Source organism: Hyposmocoma kahamanoa, unplaced genomic scaffold, assembly GCF_003589595.1.
Source record: "Hyposmocoma kahamanoa isolate Upper Pololo Valley unplaced genomic scaffold, ASM358959v1 101, whole genome shotgun sequence".
Classification (NCBI taxonomy): domain Eukaryota; kingdom Metazoa; phylum Arthropoda; class Insecta; order Lepidoptera; family Cosmopterigidae; genus Hyposmocoma; species Hyposmocoma kahamanoa.
This window is the reverse complement of record NW_020653333.1, coordinates 542192-560813: the sequence shown is the minus strand read 5'-3', so window position 1 is coordinate 560813 and position 18622 is coordinate 542192. Positions and strand designations below refer to the sequence as shown.

General features: G+C 34.7%; 1 protein-coding gene across 1 annotated transcript in view; it reads left to right on the top strand.

Moving 5' to 3' along the window:
• LOC113231175 (RNA-binding protein fusilli) overlaps positions 1-17465 on the top strand; it is a 170343-nt gene extending 152878 nt beyond the window's left edge. Inside the window, exons 11-16 of the mRNA XM_026465366.1 lie at positions 461-628; positions 1825-1905; positions 3471-3587; positions 4218-4302; positions 16236-16366; positions 17262-17465. Coding sequence (XP_026321151.1) covers positions 461-628; positions 1825-1905; positions 3471-3587; positions 4218-4302; positions 16236-16366; positions 17262-17354 — 675 coding nt within the window. The 3' untranslated portion in view covers positions 17355-17465. The remainder of the gene's footprint in view (positions 1-460; positions 629-1824; positions 1906-3470; positions 3588-4217; positions 4303-16235; positions 16367-17261) is intronic.
• Positions 17466-18622: the final 1157 nt, after the last annotated feature.

Sequence of the window (18622 nt, the reverse complement as noted above, 5' to 3'; positions counted from 1 at the left end):
GGCGGTATTCCCCGGCAATTATTATTATTTTGGGCCCTTTACAGGTCCTGAAACGTCGATTTGTTTGAAAAAACAAATATACGCGATTTATATCCGGAAAAATAGTTTCATTTATTATTATTAGTAACCTATCATAAACTCGATTTTTTTTTCCGAAATAACATTTATTCGAATTTTCATTACACTGAAAACCGAATTATAACGAAACCGTTGTTCTTTCAGGATATACTGGATGTTTATCGCAAAGACACGATTAAGTTCGGTTAGGTTAGGTTAAGTTAGGTTTGAAAGAAAAAACATATTCCTCTCAAAATTACTTTCGAGGTTATGAAATTTCGACCAAACGTTATTTCTGGAAAATGACATTTCGGACTTCTGATAGGGAACCATTAGTATTATGTTTTGTGTTTTTAAAACCTTCGAATTTATAAAATACTGAAATAATCCATAATCTCTCCAGGTACTAAACCGGTCATTAGAGACTCGCACAAGTGCAGCCAGTACTCCATCGACGGCCACTGCCCCATCTGAAGGCCTACTGCCAGTGGCATTAGTGCCACAGCATGTCATTACATCCGGCACCGCCAAAGACTGCGTCAGGCTGCGGGGACTGCCTTACGAAGCACAGGTTGGTACTCTAAACCTTAAAGAATGGAAAAAAATAAAGGAAAGGAGCTGCCCTATCTACGGAATAAACGTACCTACCTAAACCAAAATTGTAATTGTAAGTCAGTATCGACATGCTAATGTATGGCTTGAATGTTGAAACTGTTTTTTATGTTTGTATTTGGTTTCTATAGTCTAAACTCTAAACGCACCCAGTTGAAGACAGCTGTCAAATCGAATGAAACTTTTTGTGACAATAGAAATTTTAGTTACATTTTCTGTAGACATTGAGTAAGAAAGTATTAAATCGAGATGTTGGAAGCTGTGGTAGCCTAATGCTTTGACCTACCGCCTCTCAAGCAGAGGGTTGTGGGTTCGAATTCGGGTTTGCATCTATGCGTTTTTTAAAATAACTATGCGAAATTGAAAATTTACCATGAGCTTTTCGGTGAAGGAAAACATTTTGAGGAAACCTGCAAACATGCAAAGCAAAAAATGATAATATGTGAAGTTCCCAATCCGCATTACGCCCGCGTGGGAACTACAGTCCTAACAAACCATCTTATTGTGAGAGGAGGCCTGTGCGCAGTGGGACCAATATAATGGCTATATATAAGCTGAGATTTATAAAACGAACTTTGACTCGACTTAGCAAAGATGGCGAACTAAGCAAGTTTTTCTTATTTACAATACAAACTTTGCTTATAGAAAATAAAGTTTTAATAGTAGTAGAAGCTCCTTGTGACACAGTTTGTCCAGGGAAGTACTGCCACTTTACCTATTTCGGTTTCGGAGAGTAAGGGTGCATGTGAAATTACACTACTCTACTTTCGTCTCTGAGTGTCGGGCGCAGTGGCAGTGCCCTTCAGATCTTTGTGATTTAAAGCTCTGAGGGACACTGCAACTGTTATGGACAAACGTATGGCTTATCACCAGACGCACGATTTGTTCGTCCCGTCACTTAGTATAATAATAACAAACCAAGAAATTAAATTAAACTGAGTTTACTTATGTCATTAATTCTTGCTTAAATTTGGCCAAGTTCGTTTTGTAAATACGAAAAACTTGCTTAGTTGGTTGAAGCTCGTGTTATTAATCTCAGCCGTAGTCACCTGTTATATGTATAACTTACACGGTAATATTGCATGATGTTGTACATAGGTATAATACGTACTTGTTCACGAGCTACTAAACGTACAATATGTTTATTTTTTATAGGTGGAGCACATCTTAACGTTCCTAGATGAATTCGCGAAGAATATTGTAGTCCAGGGCGTGCACATGGTGTACAATGCTCAGGTAAAATTTGATTTATATTGAATATTTTGTTTACAAATAAGAAAATAAGAGAAAATGTATGAATGAAAAACTAGTTGTGTTTGACTGTTGCATTTTGTGACAACTTTTAATGGAGTCAACATTTTACGCTAGTCCATTTGTATTGTATAATCTAAGTTCTTTTTTAATACACACATAAGTCGTACAAACAGAAAGAAACAACCTTTCGACCCGACTGGATCCGAACGGCGTGGCTACAAAACTACGGATCGACCCAGCAAATCTTTCGAATTATTCTGTGTTTGTTGCGAATCGTTGTATTGGGTTTAAACGGCTGTTTTGACATAGCGCCACCTGTGAGAACTTATGAAAGTTTCTTCACTCAGCCAGGTACCTTTAGAGCTACCAGAAAATTTACAGAGATGTCGCTATATTAATTGCATTTTTTTTTAATATCATGATGTGTTTACTACCATGATGTTCACCTATTCATTGTGAAAATAATCCACTAGTTTGTTATTATTATTGATACAAATATCGTACAACCACAAACAAAAATAGCTTCGGTCCGACTGGATTCGGACATGGCAAAGTTTTTATGTATGAAATGTATGACTTGCTGGTTGTCCTAAATAAATGAAATAACAAAAGAATGAGACTCTGTTCGATGTACGATAAAATTAACGTCACATAACTTGAAATCGCGAACGATGCTGCCTGTATTGTGCGCAATGGTACCAACAAAAAATTAAATGATAGTTTAGCTGTCATGTTTCAAAGTTCTACAGATGGATATACCTGCTCTTCAGCATAAGCCCAACCAGTGGCCGTAGCATGGCAGTATATGTGTAATAAACCTCCCCATGACAATATTTATTTCAATTGATAAAGCTAAGTTTGCTTATTTGGTAATGAACGACTGTTATACATTTTGAAGAAGAAGGACAACGTTACGATATTGGCGTATATACCTTTGTCGTTTAATCATCGCCGCGAAAACAATGAAACAAAAAATATCGGGTTTTTGTAGTTTCTGTTTTTACATAATTTACATTATATTAGTTATTATTTACGTTTTTCTAAATAATTACTCTCATGTATTGAACTATGTTAAAAATGTTCTGCTCACCTTTTTCGAATAATTTATATAAATCAATTTGTTTGTTTTTACTGTTTCTTTTCTTCTTTTTTCATTTCTTCTCTTTTCATCTCGTTTGTGGTGCTCAATTAATACGTTGTTAAAATTACTGTGCAGAACTGTCAAAATGTTTTAAAATCAACAGTGACCTTGCAGATGGCTGCAAGGTCACTGCTGATTTTAAAACATGCTTGGCACTGTGTTAATCTTTTGCAGTCATTGGTCGCGACCCTCACGATGACTTAAAAATATGACGTCACGGTACTCGCCATGTTAGCTATTGTGATAAAATTTTAAAAGGCCAGTTTATCACTCGAATTTGAGAGTTTAATGTGGATAATAGCTTTATCGAGGCGGCATACTACACGACGAGGGCCGACGTTATTAGCTTAATTTAGTTATCAATATAAGTCGTTGGAGCATAGCACAATGGTGTATGATATTTCAGGGCCACCCCAGCGGCGAGGCGTTTATCCAGATGGACAGCGAGACGAGCGCGTATCTCTGCGCACAGCAGAAACACCATCGGTACATGACCTTCGGCAAGAAGCAGCGGTATATCGAGGTCAGACTTTTGTTGTTATCAAGTTTAGTTATTTTGTGTTGAAATTGGGCAGTGGTAGCCTAATTTATTAGACGTACCGCCTCTGAAGCAGAGGCCGTAGGTTCGAATTCGGGCTCGCACCTCTGAGTTTCTCAAAATATATGGTGAATACCTGCACGTCGATGAAGGTTCATAACCCTTGGAAAACATTTGAAGTTCCCAACTAGCATTGGACAAGCGTGGCGTGGCCTAAACCGTCGCTTGAGAGGAGACCTGTGTCCAGTAGTGGGACTAAATGGGTTGATGATGATGGTGATAATGTTTAAATTGAGTATAATATTGTTTACGTCTTTTGATGGATTTGTTTTTATCCAATGTCAAGAAATTGGATTTGGTTTGAACTGGTTCAACTATCATATTGATTACGAACTGACATTACAAGTTTATACTAAAGAGATATTGGTATAAATAGTTCAAAATCGCAAATTATAAGCGCTACAGTTTGGTGCACTTTATCTAGTAATTTAACAAATTATTCACATCGTCCATAATATCCATATTTCAACATTATTGTGTCCGGCCCATCCTGAGTCGGATGTTATGCATTGGACAAGGTCATTTGCATCGCATTTACCAACAAAACACGTGCAGGTCTTCCAGTGCAGCGGCGACGACATGAACATGGTGCTAACAGGCGGCGTGACCCCAGCCACTTCTCCCAAAGTGCTGTCGCCCGGTACGTTGGTGTCCCCCCCGCCCCCCGTGCACGCGCACGCGCCCCGCCTGCTCGCGCACCACATCGCGCACCAGAGCCTGCTCGCGCGACAACACGAGAACCTGTTACTCGCATCTTTGCGCCCTTCCTGCCCTCCCCTTTTGCCGGTCCTCCCCGCGTATTCCCTCCGCTCTCCTTCCCCCGCAAATCCGTACCCGATTCCTCAAATTTTGCCGCAACAAACAGTTTTGCCGACAAAACGTACTTACGATCGCGCGTTTACTCAAACGGAGTCTACACCCGCGAAGCGCCAATACATCGCCCCGCAGGTTGCGCAACCGAGTATGTCTCTACCAATGTTTTCATACTCTACATCGGCTCCTATGTTTTCCTACGCGAATACAAGCCCTATGTTATCGACGTACGCCAGTGGTCTACATACCATACCTACCGCGTTGCCCGCCGGGTATGGTACAGCCCTATCTGCCGCTCTACCGGGTACTATGACCTCTCCTTTTCCAGCCACAGCGCTTTCTATGTCGATGTTCCCTACTTATCCATATTATCCCGGCGTGTAGTCCATGACGTATGAATAAAGAAAGTTATATCTTAGAATTATTGCAAAGATAACGGCTTTATACGGTCGGCTACTGTACTGGAAATTTAATGTCCTACAGTTAAGCCGAGGTCCTGTTGATAATGAATTAAGAAATGAATTAACATTCCAATATTGTTAATTGAAATCAGTAGGTCCATGTTTATATTTAACAATTAATCATAAAGTAAAACTGAATTGAGAGAATCGACTGCGGATAGTTAAAAACAGGGTAGCAAATGACAATGAAGCTCAAAAAAGTTTCTAAAACTTCATTCGCGGTACTCTACATTAGCTTTACGTGAATTTATTAATCGTAAGACGAATCTTATCATAGATCAGGCAGTTTATAGCAGCTTATAGTTAAGTTAGGACGTAGGTAAACAAAAAAAAATATCACGTGAAGCGACATTGTTCGCGCGTCCATTCAATAGACATACGAATAAATTCCATAGATATGGATGAAGACATTATTTGATATGCGAACATCTATGAATTTATAACATTTTTCATAGTTGGACATAAGCGTGAACCAACTCGAGAGAATCGCTAATCTGCATACTACAGATCGTAACTCTGAAAAAGGTCAAAATTCCATCTTATGTCTGGATGGAATTCCATTCTGCTTATCATCCCGCGCAAGTTGTAAAAGTCGACTGAGGGATGGGATTTAATAGTATCCAATATGCAGGCGAGATTAGTTGTAATTTTTTTTTATACAAATGCGTGTGCGCATTTGACCTCCATCTCACCTGATGGAAAGTGACGATGAGGTCGACGATGGAGCATGCACATCTAAATAATGCCTATCCACTCTCGCCTTGAAAAGGTCCAAGTTATAACGTTCAGGGAACAAGTCTGCTGGTAGGGAATTCCACTCCATAGCCGTTCGCTATATGAATGTGGAAGCATAACGCTTCGTGCGAATGTTTGGAATATCCACAACATAGGGGTGGAATCCAAGCCTACGCCTAGTCCCCCGATGATATAAAAGGGGAGGGTGGAATTAATATCGTGTAATTAAAAAAAAGTGATATATCCTGAAAAATACCGATAAGCAGGCATCTTTACGGTGGTGTTCAAGGTTCTGCCTCTACTAATAGGCGCCTCTACTAATTCCGAGTTACCTTATAAGCCTTTTGGCTTGCTTGTCTATTGAATTGAATATGAAAAAATAGCTGTTTGGTACTCGTCGCGACATTTGGTTTACCAATAGGTTCCAAATACCCGACTACGCTGTCTTGCTTTGCGATTAGCTGTCCTCTTGCGTTATTGGCCCATGGCATAAGACATTATATGTTAAGTCTAAAGCTGTAGTTTGCTTTGGGCTTGAGTTTTTTAAATTTAACAGTTATAGGTTACTTAAAATATTTTTTTGTTGAATATATACTTACTTAATGTTGTTACTGATTATTTAAGTTAAGCGAATTTTACTTTGTTTATCAATGACAAATAATGAATTAGTTAGTTTAGTAGCCCATTTGAGCATATTTCTGCGTCTTTCAAATTTTTATTACTTGCAACACTACCGTTAATTTAGTATCGATCAATATGGATAATATTTACTGTAGTGTTGGTAACCCTTTTGCAATCTCTAACTAGTAACAAACGTATGGAACAGCGTTCTTTGAGACTCAATAGCCAAAATTATTTAAAATCTTTTTAATAAAAATAAATATGAAATAAAAACGACTTCGAAAGTTTGTGGAATTACGACTATTTGCCAAGTTTCAGTAAAATCGGTTAATGGAAAGTGGGTAAAATCCAATAAACCGGTTTCATCCCCTAGTTTCTCACCCTTAAAGGTGGAATATTTTCTTCGAATTTGAATGGAATCACTACTGGGACACCCCTTTTCAACAAAAAAAAAAAAAAAGAATAATGAAATCGGTTCTCAAATATCGGAGTAATCGCGTGACATACTAACAACAAAAAAAACAGGCGAATTGAGAACGTCCTCCTCTATTTGAAGTTGTTCAAAAAATATTAAAGAATCTAAAAATAAATTACCCGCAGGAAATATTACTTTAGTTAAAATATTTAGGTTAGTGTGTGATCATACGTTAATATAAGCTTTTTAAAAAATTATAGACATTCCATAAAAAAGACAATTTGCCTATTTTTCCAAAGGCTGAAATTTTGTGGTACTTACGGCAGTTTTTAGGTACTTAATATTTTTGTGAGTACAATGCACTTTTTTGTAGTTTACACGTTTTTTATATATGTAAAGTAAGTGTTTTTTTTAATGTATAGTAATATTGTTTTTTTTGCACATGCAAACGAAGTGATTATTAGGAATTGCGTGCATATTTTTTCGATCGTGGTAGTTTACTTATATTTAACTTATAAAAGTGTCCTTTTTGTCCAGTCCCGTCCATTATTTCCTGACGTATTCCATCAGGTTTCTCGTTGTATAATGTTCACATAACATTTGTCTAAAGCATTAAACTCCACTTAGCTTACCGTCATCGTTCAGTGACCTCACACCACATAATATTTAGTCATATCGCTCTGTTTTGTTTACAGGTTTTTTTGGGCATATTTCTGAGAAAAAAGTGTTGTGGGTCAACTAGCATGACACACATTATTTATTTTCAAGACTTTTGTCCCAATGATGTGTTTCAAACTGGCTGACCCTTTGAATGTTTAATTTTTAACGGCTGACAAGTAACTTTTGAACTCTAAAATGGTATCGCTAATTGACTTAAATACCACATAAAAAAAAGTTGTTCCGCTGCTACGCTGTTATCATTACTGGTTTATATTACTTCCTGTGTTTATTATATCTAATATTTCGGCTGAGGACTTGCATCCAAAGTCATGAAATAAATTGATATTTATATTGACAGTACACAAAATTGGTTCATCGAAATTCAAATTCAATGTGCGGGGTCAAAATGTTGTCAGCCTTAAAAAATCAGGAACCTGCCTCAAAATTGGGTAATCTGTACATTGGACATCTAGACTATAGTAAAGTCATGTGTATGGTGTTGCCATCGTCTGATTCACATAGGTATGGAGCTTAGTCACAAGTACACGGTGTAATGGCTAATCTATGTTCTGTCATTTCTAAATTACTCATTGGCTATGGGTGTAAATGCGAACTTTAACATCTACTTGTATCATTTTGGCGTATAACGACGTAAAGACACTGATCATATGATCGCGTGTATTCAACCAAACTTGCAATCATTGGTGTATATACGTCAGACGTATATGCCAAAATTATACAAGCGTGGTATCTAATAACACAAATTTATATTTACACAAAGTATTTAGATTCTTTTTGGTAAACAAAAATTTTTTTTGTCAAAAAGACGATGTTCACATTCAATTCCAAGCCATGAAATGTTGGTAATAAAAAACATTTTCCGAAATCCAAACTATTGATATTAGTCTAGATTTACGCAAACAGTGTTTAGTGGTAAAATATTTGTAATCTGGTGTATCCGACGGTATGTGTTATGGAAAATGTGCATGTAACGGTAAGTTCTTTCACTCGTTTAAATTTTACGTGTCATTCGAAATTTGGGTGTGGCATGGTCCGCTTATGTTTTAAAAAAGGAACAGGGTTGCATGTCTCCAGACTATTTTTTAATTCCTATATTACCCGTTTATAACTTTTTTAATTATGTGCTCATACTGGCAGTATGGCTTAGAAGCATTAGCCTGTCCCGAAGGACGAAAAATTTTACTATTAATTGTACTCATATTTTAGATTTTGTTTATCGTACTTTGTTTATTATTGGTATTGGTGGCGAGGTTAACTTTACAAAGTTTTTATTACATTTCGAGGTTATTTCATCCCATAATTTGTCAATAATCTAATAAATTAAAAAATTTTTCATACGGATACGGGCTATTTATCGACGATACTCATGTGATTTTTTTAAATTGGACATAGTTCGACAGCTTCACCAAATAAACGGTTATTATGAAAACACTAACTATACAGGAGAAACAAAAAGAGTAAAAACTTTAATAACTAGGCACTTGATGGTTTTATTTCGAAAAATGTGTGACGAAAACCACGCAAATAAATTAACCTGTGTTTTTACATCGTAAATAAATTTTTGATAATTTTTAGATATGCGTGCGTAATTTATATCTATTTAAAAAAAAACATTAAAATGTTTCTATTCTTGCATGAAAGAAAATTTGCACAGACACACATAATATTTACATGACAACTAACATAGTATTATCTCAAAAATTTCGTTTTATATTTTATAACGCAATCTTTGAGATAATACCTACTATGTTACCTAGTTGTCATGTGTGAACGATATATAATATTATAATATTGTAAATAATATTGTAAGTAAACTAAAAAAAATCAAGTTTTTTGGGGGGAAGTCTATGTCGTATTTTATATTATATTAATGATATCTTAAAATTGATATCAAAGGCATTGAAAGATTAAATATAAAATATGAGTACAAAATCAGCCTTGAAGGACCAAACATTTCCGATATTTTATCTAGTTATTCTGCTTCGGAGAAGCTACGTTTTCCAAAGCACACTGCGGCGGATACAATCCTCTTTAAAATGTATGCAAATGTACACGGTATAGCTTGGTACTATGGTTTTATAACATCTTTTCGAAGTACTTCGTGTACGAAGTTGTAAGTGCTAAGGGAATGCTTGGAATCATAGATGCATTACCTATTTCCTTTTCAAATTTTAAAAGGTTATTGTACTTATCAGGTACTCATAGATTTAAAGTGATCTCTTAGAACTTTGCCCCCGAAAATATCTTTAAGCACTTAGTCTGTCCTATAGAATAGCCTTAACAACTAAGTCTAGTCCAAACTGTCCTGGTTAGGTCATCCTCCAGTCATCACACTTCACAGCTTCTCTTCTCTTCTAAAGCCTCCTTGCTTGTCTAATATCGAAGTTCAGTCATTTTTCTGATGTTCCAGCGATTTTTAGTGCATGATATGGTTATGTGTGCGTTCTTTTTGTTTCTAAACGGGTTCTAACATATTTCAGTCTTGAAGAAGTATTTTTTTTAAATCAAATCAAAATTATAAGAATAAAATCTTCGAAGGAGTTTTGTAACAGCACTAACTGACGTAAATTACAATTTTTACGAAAATGAATTATTATGATTATGAGTTATGATAATGAGTTTCAGAATGGTAACCGTAAAGATAATGAGGGGCATCATTAAAAAAAAAATCAAAATCTAAGATCTGGCAATACGGCTAATTAGATGCTTTAGCCTATCTGTCCCAATGGACGAAAAATGTTACTAGTACTACAAAAATGAATTATTCGTGTCACAATATAGAAAAAAAAATACGACATCGAACTTTAGTATCAAAATTGTAAATTTCTAAAGTGCTAAAGGGGATATTATATATATACATATATTTGTAATTTGTAAATTTTGTGTTTTTTTTTTATCGAAACCATTTCTTTTTACAAAATTTTTTTCTTCATTTCCGAACCGAATAATTTCGTTAATCCCGATGTAACGGAATTTTTTGACACAAAAGCGCATTCCAGTAGACCATTATAATTATAAGAAATTAACAACTATGACAGTGCTGCCTATAAATTTGACAAGAAAATTACCTTCGAAATGTAGACAAATATTCATAACTTCTTCAACACTAAGGCAATATTTCTGAGAATTCCAAGTCACGCACTAGCACCAAATACCGTTGAAACACTTTTAGTGTTGTGACTGGGGGACGTGGTGTGAGGCCTGCAGCCGTTTATTGTCTTATTCATCGGGAGGTGTAACAGGTTGAGGTCCAGTATATATCTTCTGAGACACGTCTATAAAAGCTTATAAATGTCTTCTTGTTAGTATCATAATGAGTTTTTTTTATTATAATTATATTAGTTGGCTAATCATAGTTTACGTAATTGAAATAAATCGATAATTGTGTTAGATGATAAATTGCGAGTTTCTCTGGTTTATGGTTGGTTGTGCTATTACGTTCGGTAAGCGAGCCCGTAGACGCAGTACTTGTGAAGGAGGGTTCAACTAACACTGGACGCTTGCAAATTTTCTCGTTTTGAACACGCTAACTGCTTGCAGGACCAAATACATGGCACTATTGTAATAATGTGTTGTTTCTTTATGGCTCAATTTACACTGCCGCTTAACGAATGTTTGTAGTGATAGCATAATGAACATTATGCCAATTGCGTAAGATACAAAACGAGACACGAGCCAAAATCAGGTCGTTACATAATTGACTTAATAGTACATTGTGTACGGTGGGCGGTAAATAAGACATTTCTAACGAGAGTCTATTAGAAGCCCGAACACGAAACTCTTATTTTTTCATTTTTTATAATGTAATGAAAGAGCCCGTGGGCGTAATTATAGCCGACTTAGCCTGCATGTGGCACTGTTTACGAGCAAATGTGATGAAAAGTTAATTATGCATTACATAAATTTACTTCCAATACGTACTGCGGCAATGTAAATTGATCCTGAAGGAATCACTGTAAGGTATACCCGTCGAAGTATGCCATTAAGGGTGTCACCACACTTAACGAAGTGTTAAGCCGGTCAGAAAAAGCTTTAGGTCGTTAGCCGTTTAAAAAGAGCGTAGCTCTAATCGAAACGCGCAACGTACAACATCTTATTCGCTCTTATTGCATTTCAGAGGCCAGCACACCAAGCTAGACATTGACGGTTCTTGTTCTGTTGCACTGGAGGCGATATTCGAACAGAAGTGTGTAGCTTGATGTACTGTTGACTGCATATAAAGCTTTTTGTGACCGGCTCAAGCCGATTTAATAAATGTGGTGAGTCCCTTAGTCTCCTCTAGTGATGTGTATGATTGTTTATTTCCTGTCAAAGGTTAGTGCGAGGAAAAGTAAGCGACCAAAGCCTTGCCTTGTCGGTAATCCACGTCCCTATATGTTGTACGTACTAACACTATCTTACTTCAACTATCACTTACATCATATGGTGTACAGGGGAACGTATTTTGTTGAGGTGGTGCGCCAATAATCAGATGAACATTGTGTACACTCAAAACACTCATTGTTATTTAATTTTGTTGGTAACAAGAGCTCTGCTAGTATTAAATTTTCACTATTCACCCTTATACACAGGATTAACAATTATGCAAACTGAGAAATATTCATATATTACATAACAAAATATATCGCATTGTCGATGCAATAGTGTATTAACTCAAATAGTGTATTTCTTTAAGAATCGCTGAATAACGGATTACCCACTTCCCGTGAAAGATTATTGACATTTATGTATAGGTTAAAGTTTATTACGGACATTAAAAAATTTTCTGCTTGCCAAATATATTTAAAAATAAAAGGGGAAAAATAGTTTCATATTTTTTAGTAACGACTGGTTGTCCAGAACTGACTCATAAGAAGTTTGTCTCATTTTGAGTTAAGCCTTACGACGGCGACGGTTGTGTTGACGTGTAGAGTTTAATTTACGTTGAGCAATAGTGTATCTTGAATTTCACATATTTTGAGTTACAACACTATTGTAATAGTACTGCGTAGTAGTATGATAATAATTAATTATATAAGTCTGCTAGCAAAACGCACGGTATTTTACAGGCGGTATTTAAAAAAAATGTATATATACTATATTATACTTGTCATGAATTATTATCATTTAACAAAAGGTAAGTATGACTAAATGATACAAGCAGTAGAATTTTTTTCAAAATTCACAAAAATTACATCTTTAAAAACTTTCCTTCACAAGGATACATCACTTTTTCAAATCAGCAACGTTTTTTTTTAAATTTCATAAACTTTCAAAGATGACATGTACAATTTATCAAATTTGAATTAATGAATAGCACAATCACATCCTTATGTCCTGCATCCTAACAGCTTATTAACTTATGTTTAGTATCTAATTGAATATATAATATAGTAAACATATAATTTGCCTACGAACGACATTACAAATATTTACAGAAGTTTTGACAAATATTTTGATCATGCTCATAAAATTGTGGACAGCAATTACAAAAAATACTGTAGCAATTACTAAAGTAAAACTTTAGAATAAAAGTGTGTTTGCATTATCGAAACATAAGGAATAATTACACACACATTTTGCAACTTTTTGTTGAAAATTGAATCTTCCTTTTTTGATGTTCAAATTTCTTATAAGACATTGTTCGATGCTTTGACGTATAAAGGTTTAAAAGTTAGATTTGGACTCGCTATTTAGTGAAATTTAAAGAACTAATTGCTTCAACTCATAACAACAACAGTTGTTGTTAAACTCCACACTGCCTTCACCGTTCAAGAGTCCAAAAGTAACTTCTCCACCTTAGTAAGTATACACTTCTAAAGTTCTATTTAATTTTTTTGTATCGTACCATTACGAAACTACAACACAAAATTACAATAGGAACTTTTTAATTTGTAGAATATTGTATTATTTTAAAAATGGGCGCCATTTTGTTGGGTTACAATGAGATTGCAAGTTTCAAAATGGCGACTTTGGGTTCCATATCTGTTCTTTCTCATAGTTTGAACCGTTATTTTGATTAAGAATTGTGACTTTCGTACGTTAAAATGTGGACGGGCTGGCGGTTAATAATTTAAAGATTATTTATGTACAAATATATTTACTATCGACTCAATCATATACTAACTTATTCAGATCGTACTAATACTAGGAATAAGTAATTATGTTCTTTATGGTATTATTTTAGCTGCGCACATAACTTTTTAAAATTATTTGTTAGGTATTAAAATTATATTGTTCTATTTTGGTTTTTGTATGTCATATTTTATTTAAAGATATTACGCAACATATTAATATTACGTATTTTAATGTTATAGTTTTTAAATTATTAGACCACTAAGTCTGCCATGTTTTACAATTATATTTCGCTTCGGACGTCTGCATGGAAACTTTTGGACACTTACGGTGATAGAAACTATCCATGGAGCTCTTGGGGGGTCCTTTGCTTAGTGTGATGTAGTTTTTGTGCTTATAGACGACCGGTGTGGCAAGGTTGGGTAGACCAAGAATAACGTAAGTATGTATTCATATGTTGTGGGAACACGTGAAGTATAGCTCCTTCTTATTTTTATTTTGCGACCTCATCTCGGGCTGAGATTAATATTTTTTTAGACAGAATGCTTGTGAAAGGCACGTTTTATATTAAAATTAATAACAAACACTGGCCATATATTCATAACACATGCAGCTGCGTTATTCCATAGACAATATAAGCACTGAATAAAATTAGAAAAAGATTTATTCTGTCTATAAAATATAGTGCCGAGTGCCTACTTATGAAAAAAACATGTAAGATGATTAGCTCAAATGAAAACCAGATGAGGTTGCAAAATGCTAAAACACTAGGGCTAGGCGAGTGCTGGCTAGCCTAGCTAGCTCGCTAGCTAGCTGCTAAGCTGACTTTGACTAGCTTGGTGACGGAGCGGCGGCGTCCTGTGTGAAGGGTAAAGCACTGCTTTGGTGGACTGTTAACGTTCGATCGGTGAGTGTACCATATTGTTTTAATTTTAATTTTATCGCGGTGGATGTGAGTACATAGGTTTAAAAGTTTTAAAATACTTTTTTTTTAAATTGACAATTATTTACTTTATATACCGAACTAAATGAAAAGATCAAATCAATTTATGACTTAAGTGATCGATTATTCCGCCTATGTATCCAGGTAGCGTATTTTTTTAAATAATTTTGTTGGTCATAATCTCATTTATGTAATAATCTTATGAAAATATAGTAATACATAATTGTTGTGTCTAATGTACTTGCAGTCATCGTCTACACATACCTACATACATTAATGTATACGTCCGTACTTGTATCGTCGAAGACGCCACAAACCGCTCCTGGATCATGATTACCTGATAATTATATTTAAGAAAGACGCAACAAATACTGACTGATTTTTTAAATCAGTCAGTATTTCAGTATAGTAAAATAAAAAAAACGTACATTTAAAATACTTAGAAGGCGCTTAAATCCATTTTTTTTTGCTACGAAATTATATAGACTTATAATTGAAGCTATCAGCACTAAAGTGATGTAACACATATTAAATTTTTTTTGTACAATATTACTTTGAATAATAAAGTGTATAATTATTTTATATTCGGATGCTATTTTCATGTATAAAAATATTAAAATATTAAATTTTTTCGATATTTTTATTTTCTTTTAACATGCAAATATCATCAAAATATAAAATAATACTTTGGAATAATTTAAACTTTTTGGTAGCAGCAGAGCTCCTTGTGAAAAAGTTCGTACAGGGAAGTACTGTCACTATTTTTGCCGCCAAGCAGTAATGTAAGCATTACAGTATAAAGTAGTGTCCGGTTTTGTAGGGTAAAGGTGCTGGTGAAATTACAGGCACATGGGACTTATCAACTTATGTCTCAGGGTGGCAGGCACAGTGGCAGTACCCCTCAGATCTTTGCGATTTAAAGCTCTGACTGGCACTGCAACTGTTATGGACAGGCGTGTAGCTTACTCCCAGATACATGACTTGTTCGTCCCGTCTCTTGATATTATTAAAAAAAACCTAATAATAAAGTAATATTATAGAAAAAAATTAAATGTGGGTTACACCACTTTTGTGGTGATAGCCTCAATTATAACGCAATTTGAAAGCAATACTGTCACTAAACAAAAAAGTTAACTTTTGGAACAATATGTACTTTAAATATTACTGAAAATTAAGTTTTCATTATAAATAGCAATATTTCGTTAACGTGCGATATATTATCTCAAATTATATATATAATCATCAGCTGAACATGATCCTACTTTTCAACACAACTAAACTAATATAATACTATGTCTATGGGGTACTATCGCATTTATATCTAGGCACATTATGGAGTTTATGGGAAAAAAAACGGGATGAGCAATATTGGTATTATATTGACGCATAATGTATATGAGAATAGTTATAATTTTATCATGAAATACTGTAGAACATTGTGTGACTAACTCGAAATGCATGACAAAAGAGAAAACCATCCATGAATCATTTTAATAATTGGGTAAAAAATATTGTAATTTGGTATATTACTGAAAATGACACTTGACAGTCAAGACTGGTCTTTTAGCACATTATTGGACTTGACTCTACATTATGAGATTTTTATGTATTTATTTGCACTTATCAAAACTCGAGTATTTATTTACTCCGTTTGCAAATGTACAAAGAATAGTTTTATAAAGCACACAATTATGACTCTGAAGTCAAAATAACACAAATAAATGTTTAAATTTACTCTGAAAATGTTGTTTCAACGAGTCATATTTGCGTATGATGTACACTTTTAGCACCTATTTTATGCATACAGATAAAGCAATGTACTTATAGCACAAATTTGTCATATTTATTAGGTCCGCTAACATACTACTATCCCCCACCTATGGGCCCGACGCTGCCGCCTCCACTCGTCTATTGGGGCTACCCTACCCCGCCAGTGTCTCCTGCGCATTATTATCATCCCCCTCATCATCCCCAAACCATGGTAAGTACTTATCATATATTTATTAACATTACATATATAAGAGCATACGAAAACAAACGTCGTATATATCTTTTTAGTATATTCGTAAGCCCAATTTATATTTTTAATTAATATAGTAATGTTTTGACTATGATATTCATCTATTTTTTGTGAAAATTCTCCACTAGCTTTTTTTGTTATAATCTAAATCCTTGGGCCACCGAGGTCGTAAACATCTATTATCATGTATCAATACCCCCAATAAAAACACCACGCCAACTTTATTTTTTGCTAATTTTCTGTTATTTTGTAAACACTCGTATTCATTTACTAACATTGTGCTCCCCGCATTTTGGGAAAAAAAGAAACAAACAGCAAAATTCGAAAAAAAAACAGAAAAATGAATTTTCTAAAAACAAAGTAAAAACAGAACAGGTCCAAAAATTAAGTTGGCGTAACGTTCATTGAACGTTTCGGTATATTTAGCACTCTTATCGAAACAAAATGCTTTGGTGTTACTTTGAGTAGCGGGAGAGCTCCTTGTGAAAGAGTTCGTCTAGGGAAGTACTGCCACCTTACTTATGTCTGCCGCTAAGCAGCGACGTGAGCATTACTGCGTTCCGGTTTGGAAGGGTAAAGGGTGCTGTGGGGGTTGAGCGAAAGCGCGAGATACTGCTATTCTTTCGTAGACGCGTAGTCGCGCCCTATTCAGTTAACCCTATTGGTGAAATTAATTACAGGCACATGAGACTGGTCAACTTACGTCTTAGGGTGACGGGCTGTGGTAATTTACTACCAGGCGCACGACATGTTCGTCCCGTCACTTACTGTTATAAAAATAATTTGTTAGGTCTAAAACCCTTCGTTGAAATTCACTATTTATATAATTAAATTTTGTGATTTCACACTATTTCAGATTCCAGAAGTGGTGTCTGTAAGTGGAGGGTCGCCCATTCCCATACCAGCGCCGGCCGCCTGTCCTGAATGGCCCATCTACATGGTCAATTGACCCATTAAAACGTGACCAATCACGACAACGCCATTAATGGCCATTATGCCAAAGTTGGTCAAAAAACTAAACGGACATGCAACATGGTCTCCACAGCTGTAGTTTAAATTTTAAAAAAAACTAATATTTTTAAGATCGTAAAATTCGTTTCGCTCAAAAAAGCTCAATCTTTTTAACCAAATTATTAAATTATTTCTTCATATAGTTTATTGTTTGTTGTTAAATGAATTTGAAAGTTATTAATTTTATATTGTCTTTATTGTACAACTGCGTTTATATACCATTTGGATATTTTTGCGACTGCAAATCGTAACAATTGTTGGTGCTAAAATATATAATATGCAACATCACATCACAAAACATTAAAAAGAAAATTAAAAAAAAACTGGCCAATGTTCACAAATCTGTTAAACATGTAAAGTGATATTAAACTCTATTTCATATATTTGTTGATCTTAGTAGTATTAATTTCTCAAAAATATGCCTAAATAAAAAACAAATATTAATGTAAAATAATATTACTGTAAAGAATTCACATCATTTCGACCAAAATTTATTTAAATATACGTTATCGTTCGATTTTAGGTGTTTTATAGACCGCATATCAGTCACTACGTCTTCTAATGTGTATGATGGTGGCCATAACAGCAAATTGTACTTGTTATAATTAACTCTTTTGCATTTCGGTAACTTTCGAGATATTTGCTACTGAAGTTTTATTGTTAGGTACCTAAAAAATGTCAATTGCGGTGAAATAGCTTATCAATAAAATACAAACTAAATAACAGATTCAAAAACTGATTAGAGGGGGTTATATAACACGTTTCCCTGGTCCCAGATATGTTAATAACTGAATTTCGCTAAAAATATTAATTATGTTAGTTATGATAGACCCTATAATAACTAACATAATCGATATTTCTCGGGTAAAAAATGGCGGTCTTTTGAAGTTACAAGTACAGTTTTTACAAAGACTATTTTTATTTCAAGTATAATATGAAGAAAATACGAAGAAAGAAATAGTGATGAAGAAAGTTAGACCTATAGTCATTGACTTACAATTATATGGACGTTGGGTCCGCCCTAAAAACTGTCCGAACTTATAGGGCGTTAAAATCGTATACAGAGCGTCATTCACGCTTTCTTGTCTTCGTTTGTTCGACTGACAGCGAAGCAAGCAAAATTAGCAGTACTGCGATGACATTACAATTTAAATTCAACGTTTTAGCTTTTTCATATTCCTTTACATGTCGCTACGTTTAAATAGG